General features: G+C 37.3%; 1 protein-coding gene across 1 annotated transcript in view; it reads right to left on the minus strand.

Annotated features, from left to right (window-relative positions):
- Positions 1-107: 107 nt before the first annotated feature.
- Positions 108-22,064, minus strand: part of CD96 (CD96 molecule) — a 101,541-nt gene continuing 79,584 nt past the window's right edge. Inside the window, exons 11-13 of the mRNA XM_012524558.4 lie at positions 17,537-17,602; positions 4,364-4,487; positions 108-2,415 (exon numbers count right to left, since the gene is read on the minus strand). Coding sequence (XP_012380012.2) covers positions 2,307-2,415; positions 4,364-4,487; positions 17,537-17,602 — 299 coding nt within the window. The 3' untranslated portion in view covers positions 108-2,306. The remainder of the gene's footprint in view (positions 2,416-4,363; positions 4,488-17,536; positions 17,603-22,064) is intronic.

Raw genomic sequence — 22,064 nt, forward strand, 5'->3', positions numbered from 1 at the left:
AATTATATAAAACTAAACAAAGTAAAATTACATTGACCTCTATACAAATCACTAATAATCGTCTGTATTAAATAAAAATAACTGTGAAACAACAGCCATATATAGGAAGCTGGTTTTATTTCTTTTTTAATAATTAATAAGGAATTAAGATAAGGCAGGCAGATATTAATTATTTTTCCATTTATTGAGCTGTATCATTTATCAATTGCTGTGTAAAAAATTACCCCTAAAACTTACAGGTTTACAACAATAAACACTTATTATCTCACACAGTGCCTGTGGGTCAGGAATTCAGAAGAGGCTTAGCTAGGTTGTGCTGGCTCTAGATTTATTATGAGGTCCCAGTCAAAACATCAACTGAGGTTGCAGTGATTTGAAGCCTTTACTGGGGGCTGGAGAATTTGCTTCCAAGGTGGTTCACACACATGAAAGACAATTTGATGTTTGCTGTTAGCAGGAGGCCTTAGTTGCTTGACAGGTAGAAGTCTCAGTGGGATTGCCTGAGTGTCCTTACAACATGACAACTGGCTTCCCCCAGAGCAAATGATCAAAGAGAAAACAAAGTAGAAGCTGCAATGTCTTTTATTACCTAACCTTGGAAGTCCCACTTTGGTCATTTCTGCAATATTTTGTTATACTATGGCTGTGACTGATACTCCCTCTCAGAATAACACAAGTACAGGATTAGCACTTCCATGACCCTGAGTGTGAATACTTCCTTAAATTTTGGGTCTTAGGTGCCTGACTTGCCTCACTCTAGTTTTGGTCCTGGATTAGGCAGGGGAGCTATATTCAGTGTCAGAGGGAACTGTAAAAGGGCATGAATACCAGAATGTAGGAATTATTGGGGATCCTATTGGAGGCTGGCCATATAAGAACTAAGCACCTAACCAAGAATTATGATCATTGAGGAGGCACTTCCACTAGTTCAGCAGTTTTCAATTCTTTCGGAAGCTTTGAATCATCTGGGGAGTGCTGATGCCTGGGCCCCACTCAGAGATTCTGATTTCACTGGTCTGGAATGGGACAGCCATGATATTTTAAAAACTCTAAAGTGATTTTCACATGCACCCAGTGCTAAGTACACTGTTGCATGAATGAAAGATTCCTATGGAGACTAAAGTTCACACAGATTCTGTCTATCATTGTGTCTATCAACAACATCTATCCTTCCCTTCTGGGATAGGAGAAGGTAGGAGTAGTTTGGAGAGGAAATGGGATCAGTAATTTATTTGCTCACAGATTACTGTTGACTGAAGAGCAGGTCTGGCTGGCTAGGTTTCTCTTCTGTCCCCTTTACAATCTAGTTCAAGTACTTTGTAAAAGATTTATAGGAGCATGGTTAATTCTTCAACACTCATTTATTTTCAGGTTCTTTATCTGTTTCATGACAGGTCAAAACAGGCAGGTAGAATGTGCAGGAAAGTCCTCAGATGAAAAAGAGAATTATGGGAAATAAAAGGTTGGATTGCGTAGGCTGCCTGTTTACTTTCCTTACCATCTGGTAATGGTTCAGTGTTCACAGGAGTGTGCACACACACACAGCACACAAAACAGAGAATGAGACCACTCTTAACTCACACAGTTTTAGAGGTCAGTGGTGTTTTTTCTACTAGACTACTTGAATGTTGTCTAGTTATCTCTCTGATCTCTACTTCATCCTAATTCCTGGGGCAGAAATCTGGGCTGAATATAATGGAAAGAAGGTGGAAGGAATATTGGAAATATGTTTCTTGTGAAAGTTGTTCTATTTTCTTCAGATGAAGATAACCTACAGAATTTCCACAACCAAGACTAGTCACCTGCCCTCATTTGGACCTCTTTCTATGACTTTCTTTCACATTTTCTTCTTCTTGGAATTTTCTTAGGGAATCTAACAAAACCTCAGAGATTATCATAATGTTGACAAACAGTTTAGAATGTTGGAAGGTACTCAAAAGAGAGGATCTGGTATGGGCATATGCTTGAAGCCATTGCTGTCATCAAAATCAGAGAATTAAATTGGAAAACAAAAAAACTGCAAATATTTTTAACAGTAGCAGTCAAATTTTCACCTCCTGCATAAGCAAGAAAATCCCACCAGATTGCACTGGGTGTGGGCACCACCTGTCTTCTTACTCTTGTTTAAATTTCAGGTATATGCAGATGGAAGAGGGCAAATTGCTAGGAAAACAGGTCATTCACTTCTGACATCCATTTCAGCTGCAGCAGAGGCTTGGCTGGAGGGCAATTATATTAATAAAGCACTATATCTACCTTCTCAACAGGATTCCAGCAGGGCTCTGCTGCGTGACCGTCTCAAAAAACTAGAGCCTTTCCATCTCATGACAAGGCAGATCACTTCCAACAGACTCTTGAATGCAAGTGTACTTGATGGGAGGTGGCGGTGGCTTGAAAGATGGAGGTCTTTCCATGCTGGAACAAAACAATTCTCTTTCAATGCTATGAATGTGAGGGGTGATTGAGATATATATTCATTTATGAAGGAGACAGATTGGTGAGAAAGAGCTATACCTCACTAGTTCTCTTGGAATTTTTCCTGGCTTACCCCTCTTTAACCTTTGCTTGCTAGTCTATCAGCCATTTGAATATCATAATCATACCATTAATTTTTACAAAGCATTTTATTGTTTGCAAAGCATGTTATCATAACATTATTTAATTCATATCTGTGAATTGTGTATTATTGTCTCCATTTTGCAAATAAAACAGAGAGTTGAAGCTACTTGTTCAAGAGAACCAGACTAATAATTCAAATCTTTTAATCAGAACCTATACTTTATATGGCAGATGCCCCTTAATAGAAGAAGCTTTTCTTTTAAATGGATGAGAACATTCATCTAGAGATAGAATTTTAAAATTCTAGGACTTAAAGAGGTGTTTTTCACACGCTCACTTGCTAATCCCATCCCCAACTCTCACCCCCATACTTACTGAGTACTGTGAAGATAGAGTAGAGGTGCAAACTAAAGCTTTTTTGATTCCCTGAATTGAGCAGGTGCTGGCTGGAAAATGCCAGAATCCCTTCTGTTTGAAGTGATAACCATTTTTAAAGTTGTCTATGTTAAAAGCACTGTTATGTGTAATTACAACTCATCTCTTTGAAAGGCATCAAACAACCAGATTAGTGTAGGATTTAGCTCCACCTATTTTGGTATCAGAAAACTGAAATACATCTGCTAGCATCTTTAAGCCCTAACTCAGCCTCCTTTGTGACCACATGTCAACCCATGGTACATTAATTTCTCCAGAGAGGAGGAGGGGGAGAGAGAGCAGTAATGTTACTCATCTCTATATAACATGGACATTTGAAAACAGAACAATATAAAAAAAAATCATTTCAGGTTTTCTGATCCTCATATTCTTATTTTACTATAAAGATCCCTAATGCTTCTTTCCTGGTTCTCTGATACTTTAATGGAGACTTAATGCATAACAAAATGTGACTACAATCCTAAGCAACTTACATTTTGATTTTTCTAAGTGATCACTCAGAGAAATTGTTGATTTCTCAAGGTTATATGGTGGCCAAGGAATAGTCCTTGGGCAAGGACCCAGAATTTCTGACTACTAGTTTAGTGTTTTATTCACCATGAAACATTCTCTGCACATGGTTATAGGGTCTTCTGAGGACAACTTACTAAAAGCAGAAGAGGATGTGCAGTGGTTAATGTTATCTTAGATAGCAGTGGTAAGATTGAGGTAAAAGATCAGCCTGTGTATTACAGGACCTTCTCTAATGACCTAATCCAGACTTAGCCAAAATAGTCAAGTCAGAAAAATGGGCTTGAAGTTACAGGTCACTTCAGCTTGCTGAGTGGAAGGAGAGAGAGGAGTTTTGGAAAATATTTCAATAAGACAACAAAAAAAGAGGTAGCCCAGTACATATTTTCTTCCCCTTGGTGACAAAAGAGAAAAGGACAGTAAAAGCCCACACTGCTGAAAAGGAGCTAGAAATCTCTTACAATGCCTTTCTCACTCATTTTCACACTTGAACTTCTAGGTCCGGCTGAGCCCAGGAAGTTCACAGATGCATGAAAATAAAAAACTGATGAAGATCAAAAGAAAAATCAGTTTCAGTTTTGGGGTGAGGTGAGACTCAATTCTCATTTCATACCCACTAACTTATTCCACCATTGATGAATGTCACAAGCTGAACAAGCCAATGCAGAAGAGGGTACAAGTTAGGAGTTTTGCATTTAATCGTAACTGTGTGGTGCTGGGAAAGCTATATATGTCTCTGAGTCAGATTTCATCAGTTAAACTATGAGAGGGATTCCATATAGTAATACTATTTAAAGTACTGAGTAAATATCTTGTACTGAAAATTTTCTATTTATATATGAGTCAATATTATACTCACATTTCTTTATGATATTCACACCATTTTCTCACTCCCAGACCAAAAATTGCCAGGCAGAGAAAGAGCAAAGCTGCTACAATCACCGGCCAGGACATTCCATCTTTGGACATATTAACCGCAGTATCTAAAAGGGTCATGAAGAGAACCTTAATTCAAACAATTGTACATGCTTGGAAAACAGAATTGATAATTATTCCCCCTACCTGAAAAATGTTTTCTCCAAGGACCCTGGAGTGTTCATTTACCATGATCAAGCTCCATGGTCATGCCCATGCCTCTTAATCATTTTTGTTTTTGCATTTATTCAATTATTATTTTATATGTTTCTTTCCTATTAGACTGTTCCCTAGACAACTTCTGGCACATTGTACCCAATGAAACATTATTTGTAGGAACGAATATGTGACTATACTGAACTGTAAATTTGTATTCTAAATATACCCCAGCTAGGAAACTTAATACATAAAATAATGGTCTCATTTTGGATTTTCTTATTCTTTAAGGAGTCCTTAAATATTTTATGAAAGATATTAGTGTGTGAGGAGGAGAAAGAAAGTATAAAAAACCTTATAACATTCCAAAGGCCTGAAAGTTCAAAGCCACCTAGACTCAGCTAACACCCATGGCATTGTATTGCTCAAAAGAATATCAGTCAAAGCTTTCATTCCAATGTTAGTCAAGGACTGATGTCCAGAGTAGAGATTTTTTAAGACTTTTATATCATCTTCCCTCTTTTTCTTGCCTTCTGCCCTTATCTGTTTGAATAATATAAGGGAGAGAAGGGACAAAAGGGAGAAGACTGAAACCAGTTAGTTTTGCTCTTTCTATTGTGTATAAAGGGAGGAAGTTGAAACTAAAGGGTTAGCTAAAATGATATTATTGGTAGGTTATCAATGAATTAATTTTTCTTACCCATGTTGAATATACATATACCCTGTTCATTTCATTTCTAATTATTGGACATCAATTCAAGCTGTATGAATCAGACTCTCATATATTGTGGATTCTAGACACAAAAGCTTTTAATAGTTAATTATGTATCCTACTAGAAATTTCCTATGATATGTAAGCATATATAGGTGACAGGAATATATATCCCTATAGGGTATATGTAAATGGGGGCATAATATATAGCTTTTCTGTTCCTTGCTCTTTCTCTTTAAAAAAAGTTCTTTTAATATTTTCTATTATAGTGCTCAGAGATTACCTCATTCCATTAAATGACTTGAAAGTTCCAATGTATGGATCTACCATAGTTTATTTAATTGGTCTCTTATTGATAGATGCTTAAATTTTTTCCAGGCTTTTGTTATTTCTAACAACATTCCAGTGAAATCCCTTCTAAAACATAGATTTTATAGATCTTTAGATTACTTAGATCATTTGGGCAAAGAGTACATTTCTGAGTTAGAATAATTTGGATTGTCCTTCTTTCAGTGTTTCAACTAGAATATAAACTGTTTGTAGGTAAAGACTAGGTCTTTAGCCCTAGTCTCAATTTTTATTACACTGCTTTTCATACAGCAAAGTCACAAAATTAATGCAGGCCAAACAAGATTTAAAATACTAGTTACCAGACTTTTGGTTGACCAAGATGGTGGTGTAAGATACTCCAGGGTTCTGTTCCTCCAAAGAATCTTTGAACAACTAGTAAAAACTGCGAGAGCCATCTTCCTCCAAATTCCAGAAACCAGTTAAAGTTTGCAATAACTGAGTGAGTACCAACTCAAGAAAATGCAACTTTAAAAAAGGTAGGGTAAACCTTGTATTGCCTTTGCCAGCACCTCCTCTATCTGGCACAGTGTGAAATGGCCTGTGCTCCAATTGTGAATACCTGGCTCTGATCTGGAGGGATCAGAATAGCCCCTATACACACATGAGGGTGCTTGTATGTTGGTATCAATCTACTGAGTGACAGCCTGAAAGACTGAACCAGGACACTCATCTCTAGTTTGCCCAGACCTTGCCCTTTAGGCAGAAGCAGCTTGAGGACTCCTAAAGCAGTGTAAGAAATTATTGAGTCAAGGTGGTTTGGAGTCAAGGATTACCAGTTTTGGATTTAAAACCCACCTGGGATGGGAAGGCAAGTCTATTGTATTGGGAGTAGAGGGGACATTCAGATTATTGTAAATGGGGGTAATTCCTAATGCCACAAGTAATTTTTACCCCACAAGAAAACATAAGTTCAGAAAAGACAGAGAAGACCTTGCATTTCACATTACCTTGGGCTGATCTTGATAGGAGGGCTAAACTTAAGGAGCATTTCAGCCAAAGCAGAGCCCATTTACAAAGACCATAAAAGGTGTTTTTGGCATTAGTTGGTTTGGTTTTGTTAGCTCCTGGCATGAAGAAAACCTCTGAATTACACTATTTAGATACAAATTTAAGGAACAGAGAACTCAAGGGCTAAATTCCAGATTTAACAAATTAAAATATTAAAATGTATAGGGTGGAACAAAAGATTACAAAGCAAAGAAACAGGAAATGATGGCCCAGCCAAAGGAACAAAATAAAAATTCAGAAAATATCAATTAAGAAGATCAGACTTTGGGCATACAGGAAAAAGACTTTAAAAAAATGATCTTCATTGTGCTCAAAGAGATAAAGAAAACATGGAGAAATAACTAAAGAATATCAGGAAAATTATGAGAGAATAATATAAGAATCTCAATAAAGAGACAGAAATTATATAAAGGAATCAAACAGAACTACTGGCATTAAAGACCACAATAACTGAAATGAAAAATTTCCTAGAGGGATTAAACAGCAGATTGGAGCTGACAGAAGAAAGAATCAATGAACTCAAAGACGTGACAACTGAAATGATTCAGGCTGAAGAGGTGAAAGAAAAAAGAATGAAGAAAAGTGAACAAAGCCTAAGAGACCCATGGAACACCATCAAGTATACCAATATATTCATGTAATGGTTTTAATCTGTATGACCCCAGAAAAGTATCTACTTAAAGTTAATCCACACTGTGGGAGTGGACTCATTGTAAGTATCTTTTGTTGAGTAGGATCTTAATGTAAGTTAAGATGTGACCCACCCAATTTGGGGTGGGTCTTAATCCTCTCACTGGAGTCCTTTATAAGAGAATGACATTCAGACAAAGAAAGAGAAAACCACAGAAGCAAGAATCTGAAAGCAATGAAACCTGAAAGAGAAGGTGGAAAACAGCAGAGGCTGCCAAGTGCCTTGCCATTACAGAGGAGTTCAGGATTGCAGGCAGGCAGTCATCAAGGAGAAAGCATTGACTGATGATGACTGGACCTGGACATTTTTCACAGCCTTGAAATTGTTAAGCTTTAAGTTAATAAATTCCCATTATTAAAAGATGAGCCATTTCATGTTATCTGCATTTTGGCAGTCTAGAAAATTAGGACAATGCATTCTGGGAGTCCTGGAAGAAGAAAGAGAGAAAAGGGCAGAGTTATATCCAAAGAAACAATTGCAAAAGACTTCCTAAATTTAATGAAGAACATGAATATACACATTCCTGAATCTTGATGAATCCCAAATGGGATAAGCTCAAAGAAACTATGTCCAGACTCACAATAGTAAAACTCTTGAATGCCAAGGACAAGGAGAGAGTTCTGAAAACTGCAAGGGAAAATAAAGTACAAAGGAGCCCCAACAATATTACATGCTAAGTTCTCATCAGAAGCCATGGAGGCAAGATGGTAGTGGGATGAAATATTTAAAGTGCTGAATGAAAACAAGTGCCAAACAAGAATTTTATATCTGGTAAGATTGTCTTTCAAAAAGGAGATTTAGACATTCCCAGATAAACAAAAGCTGGGAAAGTTGATCCCCACTAGTCCTGCCCTAAAAGCAATACTAAAGGGTGTTCTTCAGTCTGAAAGGAGAGTACACATCTGTGGATTGAAGTAGCAAATAGAAATAAACACTTCCAGTAAAGGCAATCATGTGTGTAATTATAAATGCCTGTACCATTGCATTTTGTTTTTTTGGTATGTAACTCCACTTTTTATTTCCTACATATTATAAAATGAAAATCCATATAAAATAATGATAAAGCTATGGTTTTGGACATATGTATCCATGTATATAATGTATAAAGATATAACTTGCAACAGGTACAAGAAAAAGGAGTATAGGAACAGTGTTGTGTATGCAATGAACTTAAAGTGGTATAAAATAAAATGTGAATATTATAGATTTAAGATGCCCAATTGAAGCCCCATGATAATCACAAGGAAAATATCTGAAAAATAGATACTGAAGGAAATTAAAAGGGACTCAAAATGGTACATATAAAAAGCAAATATGAAAGTAGTTATTAATGGAAGAATTGAGGGACAAAAAAGATAAAATTTACAAAGACCAAATAGCAAAATGGCAGAAGTCCTGCATTATCAGTAGTTAATTTAAATGTAAATGGATTAAACTCTCCTAGTCAAATGGCAAATATTAGCAGAATGGATAAAAAAGCATGACCCAACTACATGCTATCTATAAGTGACTCACCTTAAATTCAAAGACATCAGTAGGTTCAAAGCGAAAGGATGGAAAAAACATATCATGCAAGTAGGAACTAAAGGAGAGCTGGGGTAGCTATACTAATATCAGATAAAATAGATGTGGCAGTTAAAGATTATTTATGAATCCCCAAAAGAGAAAGATTATGTTTGTAAACTAATCTATTCTGAGTGTGATACCCTTTGAATTATTTGAATTCTGTTGAGGGGCCCTTGATTAAATTACCTGTTAAGATTAGGGCTTTGATTCAACTACATTGGTGAGACATGACTTGGGTTGAGTCCCTGCCCCCTTGGTGGGCCTATATAAATGGACACTCACTCAAGAAGACACTCGGGAAGAGAGAAAGCGCCATAGATGCCAGAGGAGAGAACTTGGTCATGTGACAGAAAGGAGAAGGCTCAAACAGCTAAAGCCCAGAGGAAGAGATGAGTCATTTGCTGATAGCCTACAGAGAAGAGATCAGCAACCATCTTGCTTCAACATGTGGCAACTGATTTTGGTGAGAAATCAACCTTGAATTGGACTCTTTAGGGTCTTGTAACTGTTAAGCTTTTATCCCAAATAAATACCCTTTATAAAAGCCAACAGATTTCTGGTACTTTGCATCAGCACCCATTTGGCAGATTAATACAATAGGCTTTAGGTCAAAAACTGTTATGATGGACAAAGAACGACATCATATCCTGATAAATGTGTCAATTCAACAAGAAGAAATAACAATTATAAATACATATACACTGTTGGGGATTAAATCATGCTTCCCGCCACCCCCCCACCCCCACCCCAAGACATGTTCAATCCATAACCCTGGTCTTGTGGGTGTAAAACCATTTGGAACTAGGATCTTTGAAGATGTTACTAATTAAGGTGTGCCCAAACTGAATTAGAGTGGTTCCTAATCCAATATGGCTGAAGTTCTTATACTCAAAGGAAATTGGATGCTGAGAGAAGTCAAGGAAAGCAGTCAGAAGCTGGAAGTCAATGGAACCTAGATGAAAGAAAGAAGATACTGCCATGTGCATTACCATATGACAGAAAAACAAGGAATCTCAAAGTTTCCTGGCCCGTCAAAAGATGTTTGCTCAGGGAGGAAGCAAACCTTGTAGTCTCCGAAACCCCAAGCCAATACATTCTTGTTGGTAAACCAACCCATTGTATAGTATTTGTTTTAGCAGATAGGAAACTAAAACATACACCTAATGCAAGACCTCCAAAATATATGAAGCAAAATATTGACAGATTTGAAGGAAGAAATAGGTGGTTCTACATTAATTTTGGAGACTTTAATATACCACTTTCAATAATGGGAAAGACTGTCTAGACAGAATATCAGTAAAGAAATAGAACTCTCAAACAGTACTATAAACCAGTTAGACCTAATAGTCATATATAGAACATTTCACCCAACAGCAGCAGCATAAACAATCTTGGGGATTGCACAAGTGCCATTCTTCAACATAATCAATATTTAGGGTCACAATACAAGGCTTAATTGAAAATTATTGAAATCATACAATATCTTCTCCAATAATAATGGAGTCAATCTAGGAATAAAAAATAGAGGGAGAAGTGGAAAACTCACAAATATGTGAAAATTAAATAACATTCTTAAACACTGGATCAAAGAAGAAATCACAAAGGAAATTAGGAAATACCTTGAGGAGAATGAAAATGAAAATGCTATATATAAGAAACTTACAGGATGCAGCAAAGACAGTGCTGAGAAGGAAATTTATACCTCTAAATGCTTACAATTAAAAGAAGATCTCAAATTAGAGTTCCCAACTCAATGTATTAGAAGAAGACAAGCACTAAGCATAAAGTGATCAGAAGGCCGTAAATGATAAGGATTAGAGTGGAGATAAGTGAAACAGAGAACAACAACAACAACAAAAACAAAAGCAATAGAGAGAATCAACAAAACCAAAAGTTGGGTCTTTGAAAAGAAATGATTAATAATATTAACAAATCTTTAGCTAGAGAGAGAGAAAGAGAGACAGAGAGAGACAGAGAAAGAAGCAAATAACCAGAATCAGAAATAAAAGGGGGAAATTATTTTTGGTCCCATAGAAATAAAAGAAAAGATCATAGAGGATACTATGAACAATTGTATGCCAACAAATTAGATAACCTAGAAGAAATGGAAAAACTCCTAGAAACACACAAACTACACAGACTCAAGTAGAAATAGATCTCAGCAGTTCAGTAACAAGCAAAGAGATTGAATCAATCATCAAAAACCTCTCAACAAAGAAAAGCCACATGGCTTCACTTGTGAATTTTATCAAACATTACAAGAAGAATTAACACCAATTCTTCGCAGGCTTCCAAAAATTTCAAGAGTAGGGGTCACTGCCTAACTCATTCTGTTAGCATCATACGAATGCCAAGGTCAGATAAAGATAACACAAAAGAAGAAAATTACATACTAATATCTCTTATGAATATAAATGAAAATATCCTCAACAAAATTCTAGCAAACAAAATCCAACAGCACATTTAAAGAATTGTATGCCATTGTCAAGTGGGATTTATCTCAGGTATGCAAGGATGGTTCAACATAAGAAAACCAATTATTTTAATACACCACATTAATAGAACACAGGAAAAATAACCACATGATCATTCCAATTGATTAAAAATAGGCATTTGACAAAACCCTGCACCTCTTTTTGATAAAAGCAATTTAAAAACTAAGAGTAGAGGAAACTTCCTAAACATGATAAAGGGCATATATGAAAAACTGACAGCTAACATCATACTCTAGAGTGAAGGACTGAAAGCTTTCATCTTAAGATGTGGAACATGACAGTGATACCCACTGTCACCACTGTTATTAAACATTGTGGAAGATCTAGCCAGAGCAATTAGATAAGAAAAAGAAATAAAAGGTATCCAAATTGGAAACAAAGAAGCCAAACTTTCCCTATTTGTAGATGACTTGGCACTACAGATAGAAAACCTGAAAAATCCACAGAAAAGCTTCTAGAGCTTATAAATGAATTCAGAAAAGTGTCCAGGTAAAAGATCAACATATAAAAATCAGTGGTGTTTCTATACTCTTATAATAAACAATCTGAAGAGGAAATCAAGAAAAACCCATTTACATGGCTACTAGAGAATAAAATATCTAGGAGCAAATTTTTATTTTTAAAGAAGTTTTATTGAGATGTATTCACATGCTATATAATCTAACCAAAGTGTACAATCAATGGCTTTTATATAATCACTGTGTTGTGCATTCATCATCATAAAAAATTTTAGAACAATTTCATTACTTCCAGGAGTACATTTAACCAAGGATGTAAAGAAATTACACATGGAAAATTACAAAACATTGCTGAAAGAAAACAAAAGTATAAATAAATGGAAGATGTGACAGTTTGAGGTTCTTTTATGAACTAATTAATTCTTGTGGTATGACTCTTTTGAATAGACCACCTTAGTGAGGTATGACTCAGATTGAGTCTCTGCCCACTTACTGGAGCTGATATATATGGAGACACACAGAGAGAAAGGAAGCTGCCATATTTTATTGATCCAGCCATATGAGAGAGAGGACTGAAGGAAAACAGAGATAAGCCAAGAGGTTGAGAGAGGTCCCAGAGTCTGGAATGAGCAGAGCACAGAGGCACAGAAGGGGAACCTGAGGGGCTGGGCCTATGAGTAGTCCATGACTGAGGAGAGGAGTCCTGCCATATGTCTGATCACTAAGTGGCAGGACATCAGGTTCAACAGTAGCTGATTTTGGTAAGAAAGCATCTCTACTGGTATCTTGATTTGGACATTTCAAGGCCTAGGAACTGTTGACTTTTCCTCCAAATAAATCCCCTTCATAAAAGCCAATATATTTCTGGTATTTGTATCAGCAGCCTTGTGACAAACTAAGACAGGAGGACATTCCATGTTCATAGGTTGGCAGACTAAATGTTATTAAGATGTCAGTTCTACTCAAAGTGATTTATAGATTTATGGCAACCTCATTTCTTTGCAGAAATGGAAAAGCCAATCATAAAATTTATACGAAAGGCTAAGAGGCTCCAAATAACAAAAAATATCTTGAGAAAGAAAAATGAAGTTGGAAGACTCACACTTCTCAATTTAAAAACTTATTACAAAGCTACAGCAGTCAAAACAGCATTTATTAGCACAGGAAAGATATATGGACCAATGGAATCAAATTTAGATTTCTGAAATAAACCCTCATATTGACAGCTAACTAATTTTTGCAAGGGTGTCAAGTCCACTCAATGGGGGAAAGAATAGGTCTCTTCAGGAAATAGTGCAGGGAAAATTGGTTAGCCATATGCAAAAGAATGAAGGTAGATCTCTACATCACACCATAAAAAAGTCAACTCAAAATGTATCAAAGACCTAAATATAAGAAACCAAACTATACAACTCCTAGAAGAAAACATAGTGAAGCATCTTCAGGATCTTGTGCTAGGCAATCATTTTTTAGACTTCATGCCCAAAGCACCAGCAACAAAAGAATAAATAGACAAATGGGATTTCATCAAAATTAAAAATTTTTGCATCTCAATGGACTTTATCATGAAAGTATAATGGCAGCCTACAGAATGGGAGAAAATAATTTGGAAACCACATATCTGGTAAAGATTTACTATACAGAATATATAAAAAAACCCTTCAACTCAACAAGAAAAAAACAAACTACCCAATTAATAAATGGTTCAAAAGCGTGAATAGAAATTTCTCCAGAGAAGATATACAAATAGCTATAAAGCATATGAAAAGATGCTCAACATCATTACCCATTGGAGAAAAGCAAATCCAAATCACAGTGATATATCATTTCATACCAACTAGAGTGACTAGTATTTAAAAAGTGGAAAATAACAAGTATTGGAGGGGATTTGGAGAAATCATCCAAATTGTTGGTGGAAATGTAAATGAGGGCAGCTGTTGTGGAAAAGTTTGGCAGTTCCACAGAAAGTTAATTTTATAATTTCCATATGACCTGGCAATTTCACTCCTGATATATATCCAAAAGTATGGAAATCAGGGACTTGAACATGTATTTGCACACCAGTGTCCATAGTGGCATTATTTACAATTGCCAAAAGACAATGCAACCCAAGTGTACATCAACAGATGAATGGATAAATAAAATGTGGCATACACATATGATGGAACATTAGTCAGTTTCACAAAGTAATGAGGTGTGATACATGCTACAACATGAATGAACCATGATGACATCATGTTGAGTGAAATAAACCTGACATAAAAGGACAAACACTGTATGATCACAAAAGGACAAATGTTGTATGATCTCATATATAAAATATAATAATTAGAATATGTAAATTCATAGAGCCAGAATTCAGAATACAGGTTACCAAGGGTCAGTGAGAGGGTAAGGAACAAAGAATTAATGCTTAATTGGTACACAGCTTCTGTTGGAGGTGACTGAAATTTTTTATAGTGGATGCTAGTGATGGCAGCACAACATGGTGACTACAATTATCATTGAATTGTATATTTGAAAGTGGTAAAATGGTAAATTTAGATTGCATATTTGTTATCAGATAAAAATTTTAAAAACCCATAGAACTGTATAACACAAAGAGTGAACACTAATGTAAACTATGGACTAGAGTTAATAGTATAATTAAAATAATATTGTTTCACTAATTATAACAAAAGTACCACACTAAGGCAAAATGTTATTAACAGGGAAAGCTGCATGTGTGAGGGGAAGCATATGGAAGCACTCTATTTTCTTCATTATTTTTCTGTAAAACTACAAGTTCTCTAATTTCAAATATATAATGGTTATCAAATCTTTTCTATGCTTTATTTAGTTTGGATTACAGTCTCATGACTGATTATCATTTAGCAGTAGTACTTACTTTATTGAATACCTTGTTCTCTTATGATGTAAAACAAAGGATTATATTTAAAAAATTTTGGTAGTCGAGTTACAGGAATATTTCAGCAATCTCTTTCCTGCCTTAGACTGTTTCCACAGGCTTGAAAATTTTTGTTCCATTTTACTTGGCTACTTCTCATTCATATTTTAGATTTTAGCTTAAATATCATATCTCCAGAGAGCCTTATTCTGTTCCCCAATTAAAATCAGTTCTTTATGTCAGACTCTGACAATATTGTATACTATGTCAGAGTACTTGCCACAATGAAATTCAACTGTATGATTATTTGTTTACTATACATCTTCTCCAATAAAGTATAATCCTCAGGAGACCAGTGTTTTCAGTGTATACCTAACACTGGTACAGTACCTAGTAAATAGTAGGTACTCAATAAATTATTTTTTGACTGAAAAAAACATGAACTCCAAGAAAATATATGATAAATGACTCACTGGTGATATGGAAATGACTAATATTTTTAGTGGATTCATTGGTAGTTGTAGGGATTTCTGAAAATGCTCTGGTTGTTCTGGTGATGGTATCACTTAGAGATATAAAGATGATGTGGGAACTCATCCTAACATCCATCTCAATCTGATAAAATCATGATTGGATTGTGCTCACTATTAGGAAGGGCCTAGTTTGAATGGCCTAAATGCTCCTGACATATTATGTGTAAAGTGTATTAAGGACCAATTCATAGCAAGACTGGTATTCTGGGATCTAACAGCTAAAATCAGCGTAATTTCCTATTGGTTTAAAGAGAAACGTGGCAACAATTAAAAACCACAGCAGGGGGGGTACTGGGTTCCTGGCCAGTGGTGCTCTGTCGTGGTCCCTAGGGGAGCAGCGACAGTCTCCCAGGTACAGTGGCGGGGACCAGGAGGGAGTGAGGGTTCAACAGTGAGCCCCTGATGCTAATGACTATGCTTGTGAGCTGATAAACCTAAAATAAGAACAAGGCCTAGAGCAACATTGTGCCTGGGAATTTCCTCCTGTCAGCCTTCATGTTACTCAAATGTGGCCAGTCTTGAAGCCAAACTCAGCATGTAAATGCAATGCCTTCCCTCCAGCGTGGGACATGACACCCGGGGATGAGCCTCCCTGGCAACGAGGGACCACTATCAACTACCAACTGATGATGCAACTGGAAAATGACCTTATATGGAAGGTTCAATGCGGATCAGCAGAATATCCATGTCTACATAAAATACCATGACTTTAAAATGCTGTTTGACCTAAAGTAAGGGGGAAATGGAAAGGAGAAATGAGTTTATATGGCTACGAGTTTCTAAAAAAGAGTCTGGAGGCTGGCAGAAGGATTGCCCTCATGCACAACTGAGCAGAGTCAGAGAGACAGATAAAGCAGATACAACCCCCAGATATTGGTTCCTTTGAGGGCTAAAGAGACCCATGGGAGTTATGGTCATGGCCGATGGGGTTAACTACCAGGGCAGATGGCCCCTCTTTGGAAATGGTGTTTATGTGTGATGAATCTGGACTCAAATGGGATCTCCCTTCATAAGACTTTCATGCTAATGTGCTGGAGGTGCAGTTAATGTTGGGGTTTAAGATATATTTAGGGGATTTGAATCTCTGGACTGACAATGTGATAGCCAGGTCCTGAGCCTCAACAGACTCCAGCACCTACAATCTGATCTATTGGACTTACCACACTCAGCTAAGATGGAGTTGAAGAAGGACAACCACCACACCATGGAGCCTAGAGTGATTACAACTGAAAATGGGAGGATTGCATCCAGCATCCATGTGGAATCTGAGCCTCCTCTTGACATAGAGGTGCAATGGACACAACCAATCCAATGTCCACATAGAAGAGGTGGCATTGGATTGGGAAAAGTGGACATGGTGGACGATGGGTATGGGGAAAGGCAGGAAGAGATGAGAGGTGGAGGTGTCTTTGGGACATGGAGCTGCCCTGGATGGTGCTTCAGAGGTAATCACCGGACATTGTAAATCCTCACAGGGCCCACTGGATGGAATGGAGGAGAGTATGGGCCATGATGTGAACCATTGTCTATGAGGTGCAGAGGTGCCCAAAGATGTACTTACCAAATCCAATGGATGTGTCATGATGATGGGAACGAGTGTTGTTGGGGGGGGAGAGGGGGGGTGGGGGGGTGGGGTTGAATGGGACCTCACATATATATTTTTAATGTAATATTATTACAAAGTCAATAAAAAAAAAAAAAGAGAAACGTGAAGTCACATACTTCAAACCAGCATAATGATAACCACTAGAAAATCTCCATGATGAATTTAAATGTTTATGGGGAAAATATGATAAGTGAGGATCCTGGAAAGATGAAGCCCTATCACCATTCACCCAGGGTATCAGAGGTCTAGCTCATCAAAGTACTGCTCTCTCCATCCCAATGTATTTGATAAGGTCAGTAAAAATTCATTTCCTACATTAGGGTAAACAAATTCATGTTGATTAAGCCTTCCAGTTTTCAATGGGAAAATTATAAGTTGAAACGCATTTTTCATGAATGTAACTTGGTAAAAAATGCTATTATGTAAATTTAATTTTGAACTAGGATAGAGAAAAAATCTAAGGTTTGGTCTCTGACCATCTTTGTTGAATGGCTGGGAAGAATTTTGGTTCAATTATTTCCCACCTTTCTCATTTTGACCAAGATAGACATTTAAATGAGATTAGCTTCTTATTAATAGTTCTTGTTTTTCTATCTCTGCCCAAATAAACCAGACCACTATTTTTCTGTCCCTAAATCTTCTCCAAGTACTTACCATGAAGTGTTGAACCTTCACCTGAGGCGGATGAACTGTACATTTCACTGGGCATCCACGAAACAGCTACAGGAAGAAGATAGCAGAAGAGTCAATCTATATAAGACTAGTTATTTTACTTTCTATTCTTGTTCTTTAGTTGAACCCAATAATTAGGCAAAAATAATATTAATGAATATTTAAAGCAAAATTCAATGAATTGTTCTGTAGAACACATTAGAATATCCTAAAATAATGCATGAGTTGATGAGGATGTTTTGTGGTCCAGGTGTCCTTAACAAGGAAGATTTTGAAGTAGAAGAAAGGAATGGAAGGAAAATACTAGAAGTTCTTCCAGTTCCAGAGAGTGTTCTGAGACTGTTCACATGCTCATCCTACAAATGAATTAAAAGAATAGGAGCCTAATATCCAACATATATAAAGAAATCGTATATCTCAAAAATTAAACAGACAAGCAAACCCATTTAAAAAATGGAGAAGAGATTTGAACGGGTATTTCTCCAAAGAAGAAATACAAATGGCTAAAAAGCACATGAAAAGATGCTTAACATCACTAGCTCTTAGGGAAATGCAAATCAAAACCACAATGAGATACCATCTTACACCCATTAGACTGGTGGCTAATAAAAAAACAGATGACTACAAAAGTAGGAGAGGATGTGGAGGAATGGGAACACTTATCCACTGCCAGTGGGAATGTAGAAGAATCCAGCCATTGCTGAGGACAGTTTGATGGTTCCCAAAAAAACTAGCTATAGATTTGCTATATGACCCAGCAATTCCACTGCTGGGTACATACCCAGAAAAACTGAAAACAAGGACATGAACTGATATATGCACACCAAAGTTCATAGCGGCATTATTCACTATTGCCAAAAGTTGGAATCAACGCAAATGCCCATCAACAGATGAATGGATAAACAAAATGTGGTATATATATACAATGGAATACTACTCAGCTATAAGAAGGAATACAGTATTAATACATGGGATAACATGGATGAATCTTGAGGACCTTATGTTGAATGAAGAAAGGCAGGCATTGAAGGACAAATACTACATGACCTTTTTGATATTAAATAAGTAAACCAAGCTGTCTCAGAGAGCTAGAGACTGGAAGATAGGCTTACAGGAAATAGGGGGGAGAGGAAGGCTGTGAGCCAATGGCTACATGCGGGAAATCTATGATAAAGTGGAGGTAAGTAGTTGTGCAGTGAAGGGATAAGACAGGGGCATAGGGATATTATTGGGTGGGGCTTTGCATGTTTTAGGGGGGGCTAGGGTTGGGAGGATGGGACAGATGGTCCATGGAATTAGGGGGAAACTTGGGGGGGGGGAGCAGGTGAACACAGGAGATTGTCAGGTATGTGGTTGAAACTATAGGTTGAGAAAACTCTTCAGAAAATATAATAAGGAAGGGTTACTAGTTTAAGGTGTTCGACGGGGGACATCTGGCACATGGTATACCTGGGGCAGGCTTCTAGGGAGTGTGTGAGTGCTCATCTTGTCATAGTGTATTATATCAGTGAGTGGAGACCTATGCAATGAGGAGGAAAGTGTTGCACCCCATTCTGGGGAGGCCTGATGTTTTCAAACAGAGGGGAGGGTGTCACTCAAGAGCATGGGTGTCTCCCAATGGGGGAGGACACACTAGTGTGTCAAGCCCTCAGCATTGTTGCAAGTATCTTTGAATCTTGCCCTTCAAGCAGTGAAGCTTGGTTGTCACCATGGGCCCCAAGGGGAGGGGGAAAGAGGAATAGAATAGACAGAAGAGGGGGTAACTTGGGGGCAATGGAAGTGTTCTGCAAGATCGTGTAATGATGGATACAGGCCATGTTAAATTTCACCAAAAGTATATAAAGATGTATAGTCTAAAATGTAAACCATAATGTAACCAAAACTTTATAAAAGTGTACAGTCCAAAATATAAACCATAATGTAAACCATAATGGAACCATGGTTGGTAGCTATGTTTCAATATCTGTACATCAACTGTAGCAAATGTCACAACCACATGTAAAAAGATTATTGCTGGGTAAGGGGGAAAAGGGTTTGATGTTGGGAATACGGGAGTCTCCTATAATCTATACATGACTTTACTGTGACCTAAAACTTTTTTTAAGACATAATAAAAAATTTTTTAAAAAAAGAATGTAGGCACTGAGAAAGAAATGGAAGAGATTGCCTTGTGACTGTACATACTGGGCAACACCTATTAAATTGATTAAAGGCAAAACATCAGAAATAAAGTTTTATGATATTTTTCATTTTTAATACCCCAATTTATTTTTTACTTTATTTTAGTTTTTCTAAATTATTAGGTATTCTATTTTTAATCTTAAATCTGTCATTGCTATTTCATTTTCCTACTAATTGAATTTGGCAATATATTAGCTTTCATTTTTGAAGACGTTTTGGATCACTAGTTGAACAGAGGGGTTCAACTATGGCAGGGAAGGAACACTGGTGTGGGATGTCATTGATGGGGGATGCATGGGTGGGAGGGAGTTCTCCAGGGCATGCATATAGGGTATATAGATACGTTGGATGTTTGTTGGGTATTGTCATACTGGGTAAAGTTATACACAGCTGAGGGAGTACTGAGTTCCCATCCTGGGGAGCTCTGTTGCATTCCCCAATGGAACAGCAACAATCCCCCAAGTGCAAGGGCAAAGACCAGTGAAGAAGGATGGTCCAATGATGGACCCTTGATACTGATGACTATGGTTATGAGCCTGTTGTACTTGAAATTTCAACTAGGCCAAGAGCTGCAGGGTGCCTAAGAGTTACATCCTGAAAACCTCCATGTTGCTCAAATGTGACGATTCTCTAAGCCAAACACAGCATGTAAATGCAATATCTTCCCACCAGCAAGGGGCATGACTCCCGGGGATGACCCTCCCTGGCACTGAGGGATTACTACCAAGCACCAGCTGGTGATACAACTAGAAAAAGACCTTGAATAAAAGGGGAAAATGGTAAAGACAGATGAGTTTATATGGTTAAGAGACTTCAAAATGAGTCAGAGGTCATCAGAGGGGTCATGCTTACACATGTCTCAGCAGGATTCCAGAGATAGCCAAAATAGATACAACTCCAGGTAGAGGTGCTCCTGAGAGCTACAGAGACACCCAGGTTCAATGGTCATGGCAGATGGTTCTGGAGTTCAGTGCCTTGCCAGTGGGTCCTACTTTGGAATTTGTGCTCCTGAGTGTGTTGGGGTTGGACTCAGATGTGACCTCTCTACACATCCCTCTTCTGTAACTTTTACTGAAACTGTGGTTGACCCTGGGGTTGATGTACACTCAGGAGACTTGAATCTCTGAATGGTTCATGTGCCAGCTGGGCCCTGAGCTTTAGCAGAGTTTCAACTCCTACTCTTTGGTTTGTTGGACTTACTCTAACAAGTAGGTGAGGATAGTCAACCACTACACCAGGGAACCGAGAGAGTCTACAACTTCAAGCAGGAGAATCCCACCCATCAGCCATGTGGGATCTAAGCCCCCTCTCAATTTAGAAATGGAGTGGACATCGCCATCATCCCAGGGTCCTTAGGATAGAGGAATAAAATATGGATTAGAATGGACTTACTGTTATTCCACTATACATTTTATAGTGACTCTGGCAATGGAAGAAATTGTGTTATTGATGTGGAGACAGTGGCCACAGGAGTTGCTGAGGACAGGGAGAGGGAAGAAGAGGTGTGATATGGGGACATTTTTGGGACTTGGAGTTGTCCTGAATGATATTGCAGGGACAGATGCTGGACATTATATATCCTGCCATAACCCACTGAATGAACTGGGGGAGAGTGTAAACTACAATGTAAGCTATAATCCATGCTGTGTAGCAGTGTTCCAAAAATGTATTAATCAAATGCAATGAATGTTTCACACTGATGAAAGAGGTTGTTCATGTGGAAAGAGTGGGAGGGAGTGGGGAGGGGGGTATATGGGAACCTCATATATTTTTTAAAAAATGAAGTTTATTAGATCATAATGTTGTCTGAATCATATTTTTAATGTGATCTATGTATTTTTTTTTAAAATCCTTCATCCAGAAAAAAAATAAATGAATAAAAAAAGAAAAGAAATAAACACTAAAAAAAAAAAAAAAGAAGAAGAAGAAAGAGAACAAATGAAAGCCTAAGGTTTGTTATTTCTTTTATCAAGAAAAGATGTCAAAGGACTTGAAGACTTAGAGGGAACATGCATGAGGGAAGAAAATACCTTGTGTTTGTGAGTAAGCTGACATTCTAGCCTGGCTGTGAAAATGAACTGTGTCAGCAGTAAATTTCCAGACTTCTGTGGCCAGAGGCCTAGTGAGATGCTGGGTGAATACTTGTGAGGTATTCAGATGAAAATCTTCCTCTGACTAGATGGCAGCAAACTGAGGCAGCCCACATGGCTTTCGAAATAGATCTAGCAACTCATTTTGTTTATTATCAATCTCTGGCAAGAAAGATGCATGTCCTGGCTGGCCCCACATATGTTTATTTAATAACAGATCTGCAATGTAATGTAAAGTA

Source organism: Dasypus novemcinctus, chromosome 4 (assembly GCF_030445035.2).
Source record: "Dasypus novemcinctus isolate mDasNov1 chromosome 4, mDasNov1.1.hap2, whole genome shotgun sequence".
In the NCBI taxonomy this organism is placed as follows: domain Eukaryota; kingdom Metazoa; phylum Chordata; class Mammalia; order Cingulata; family Dasypodidae; genus Dasypus; species Dasypus novemcinctus.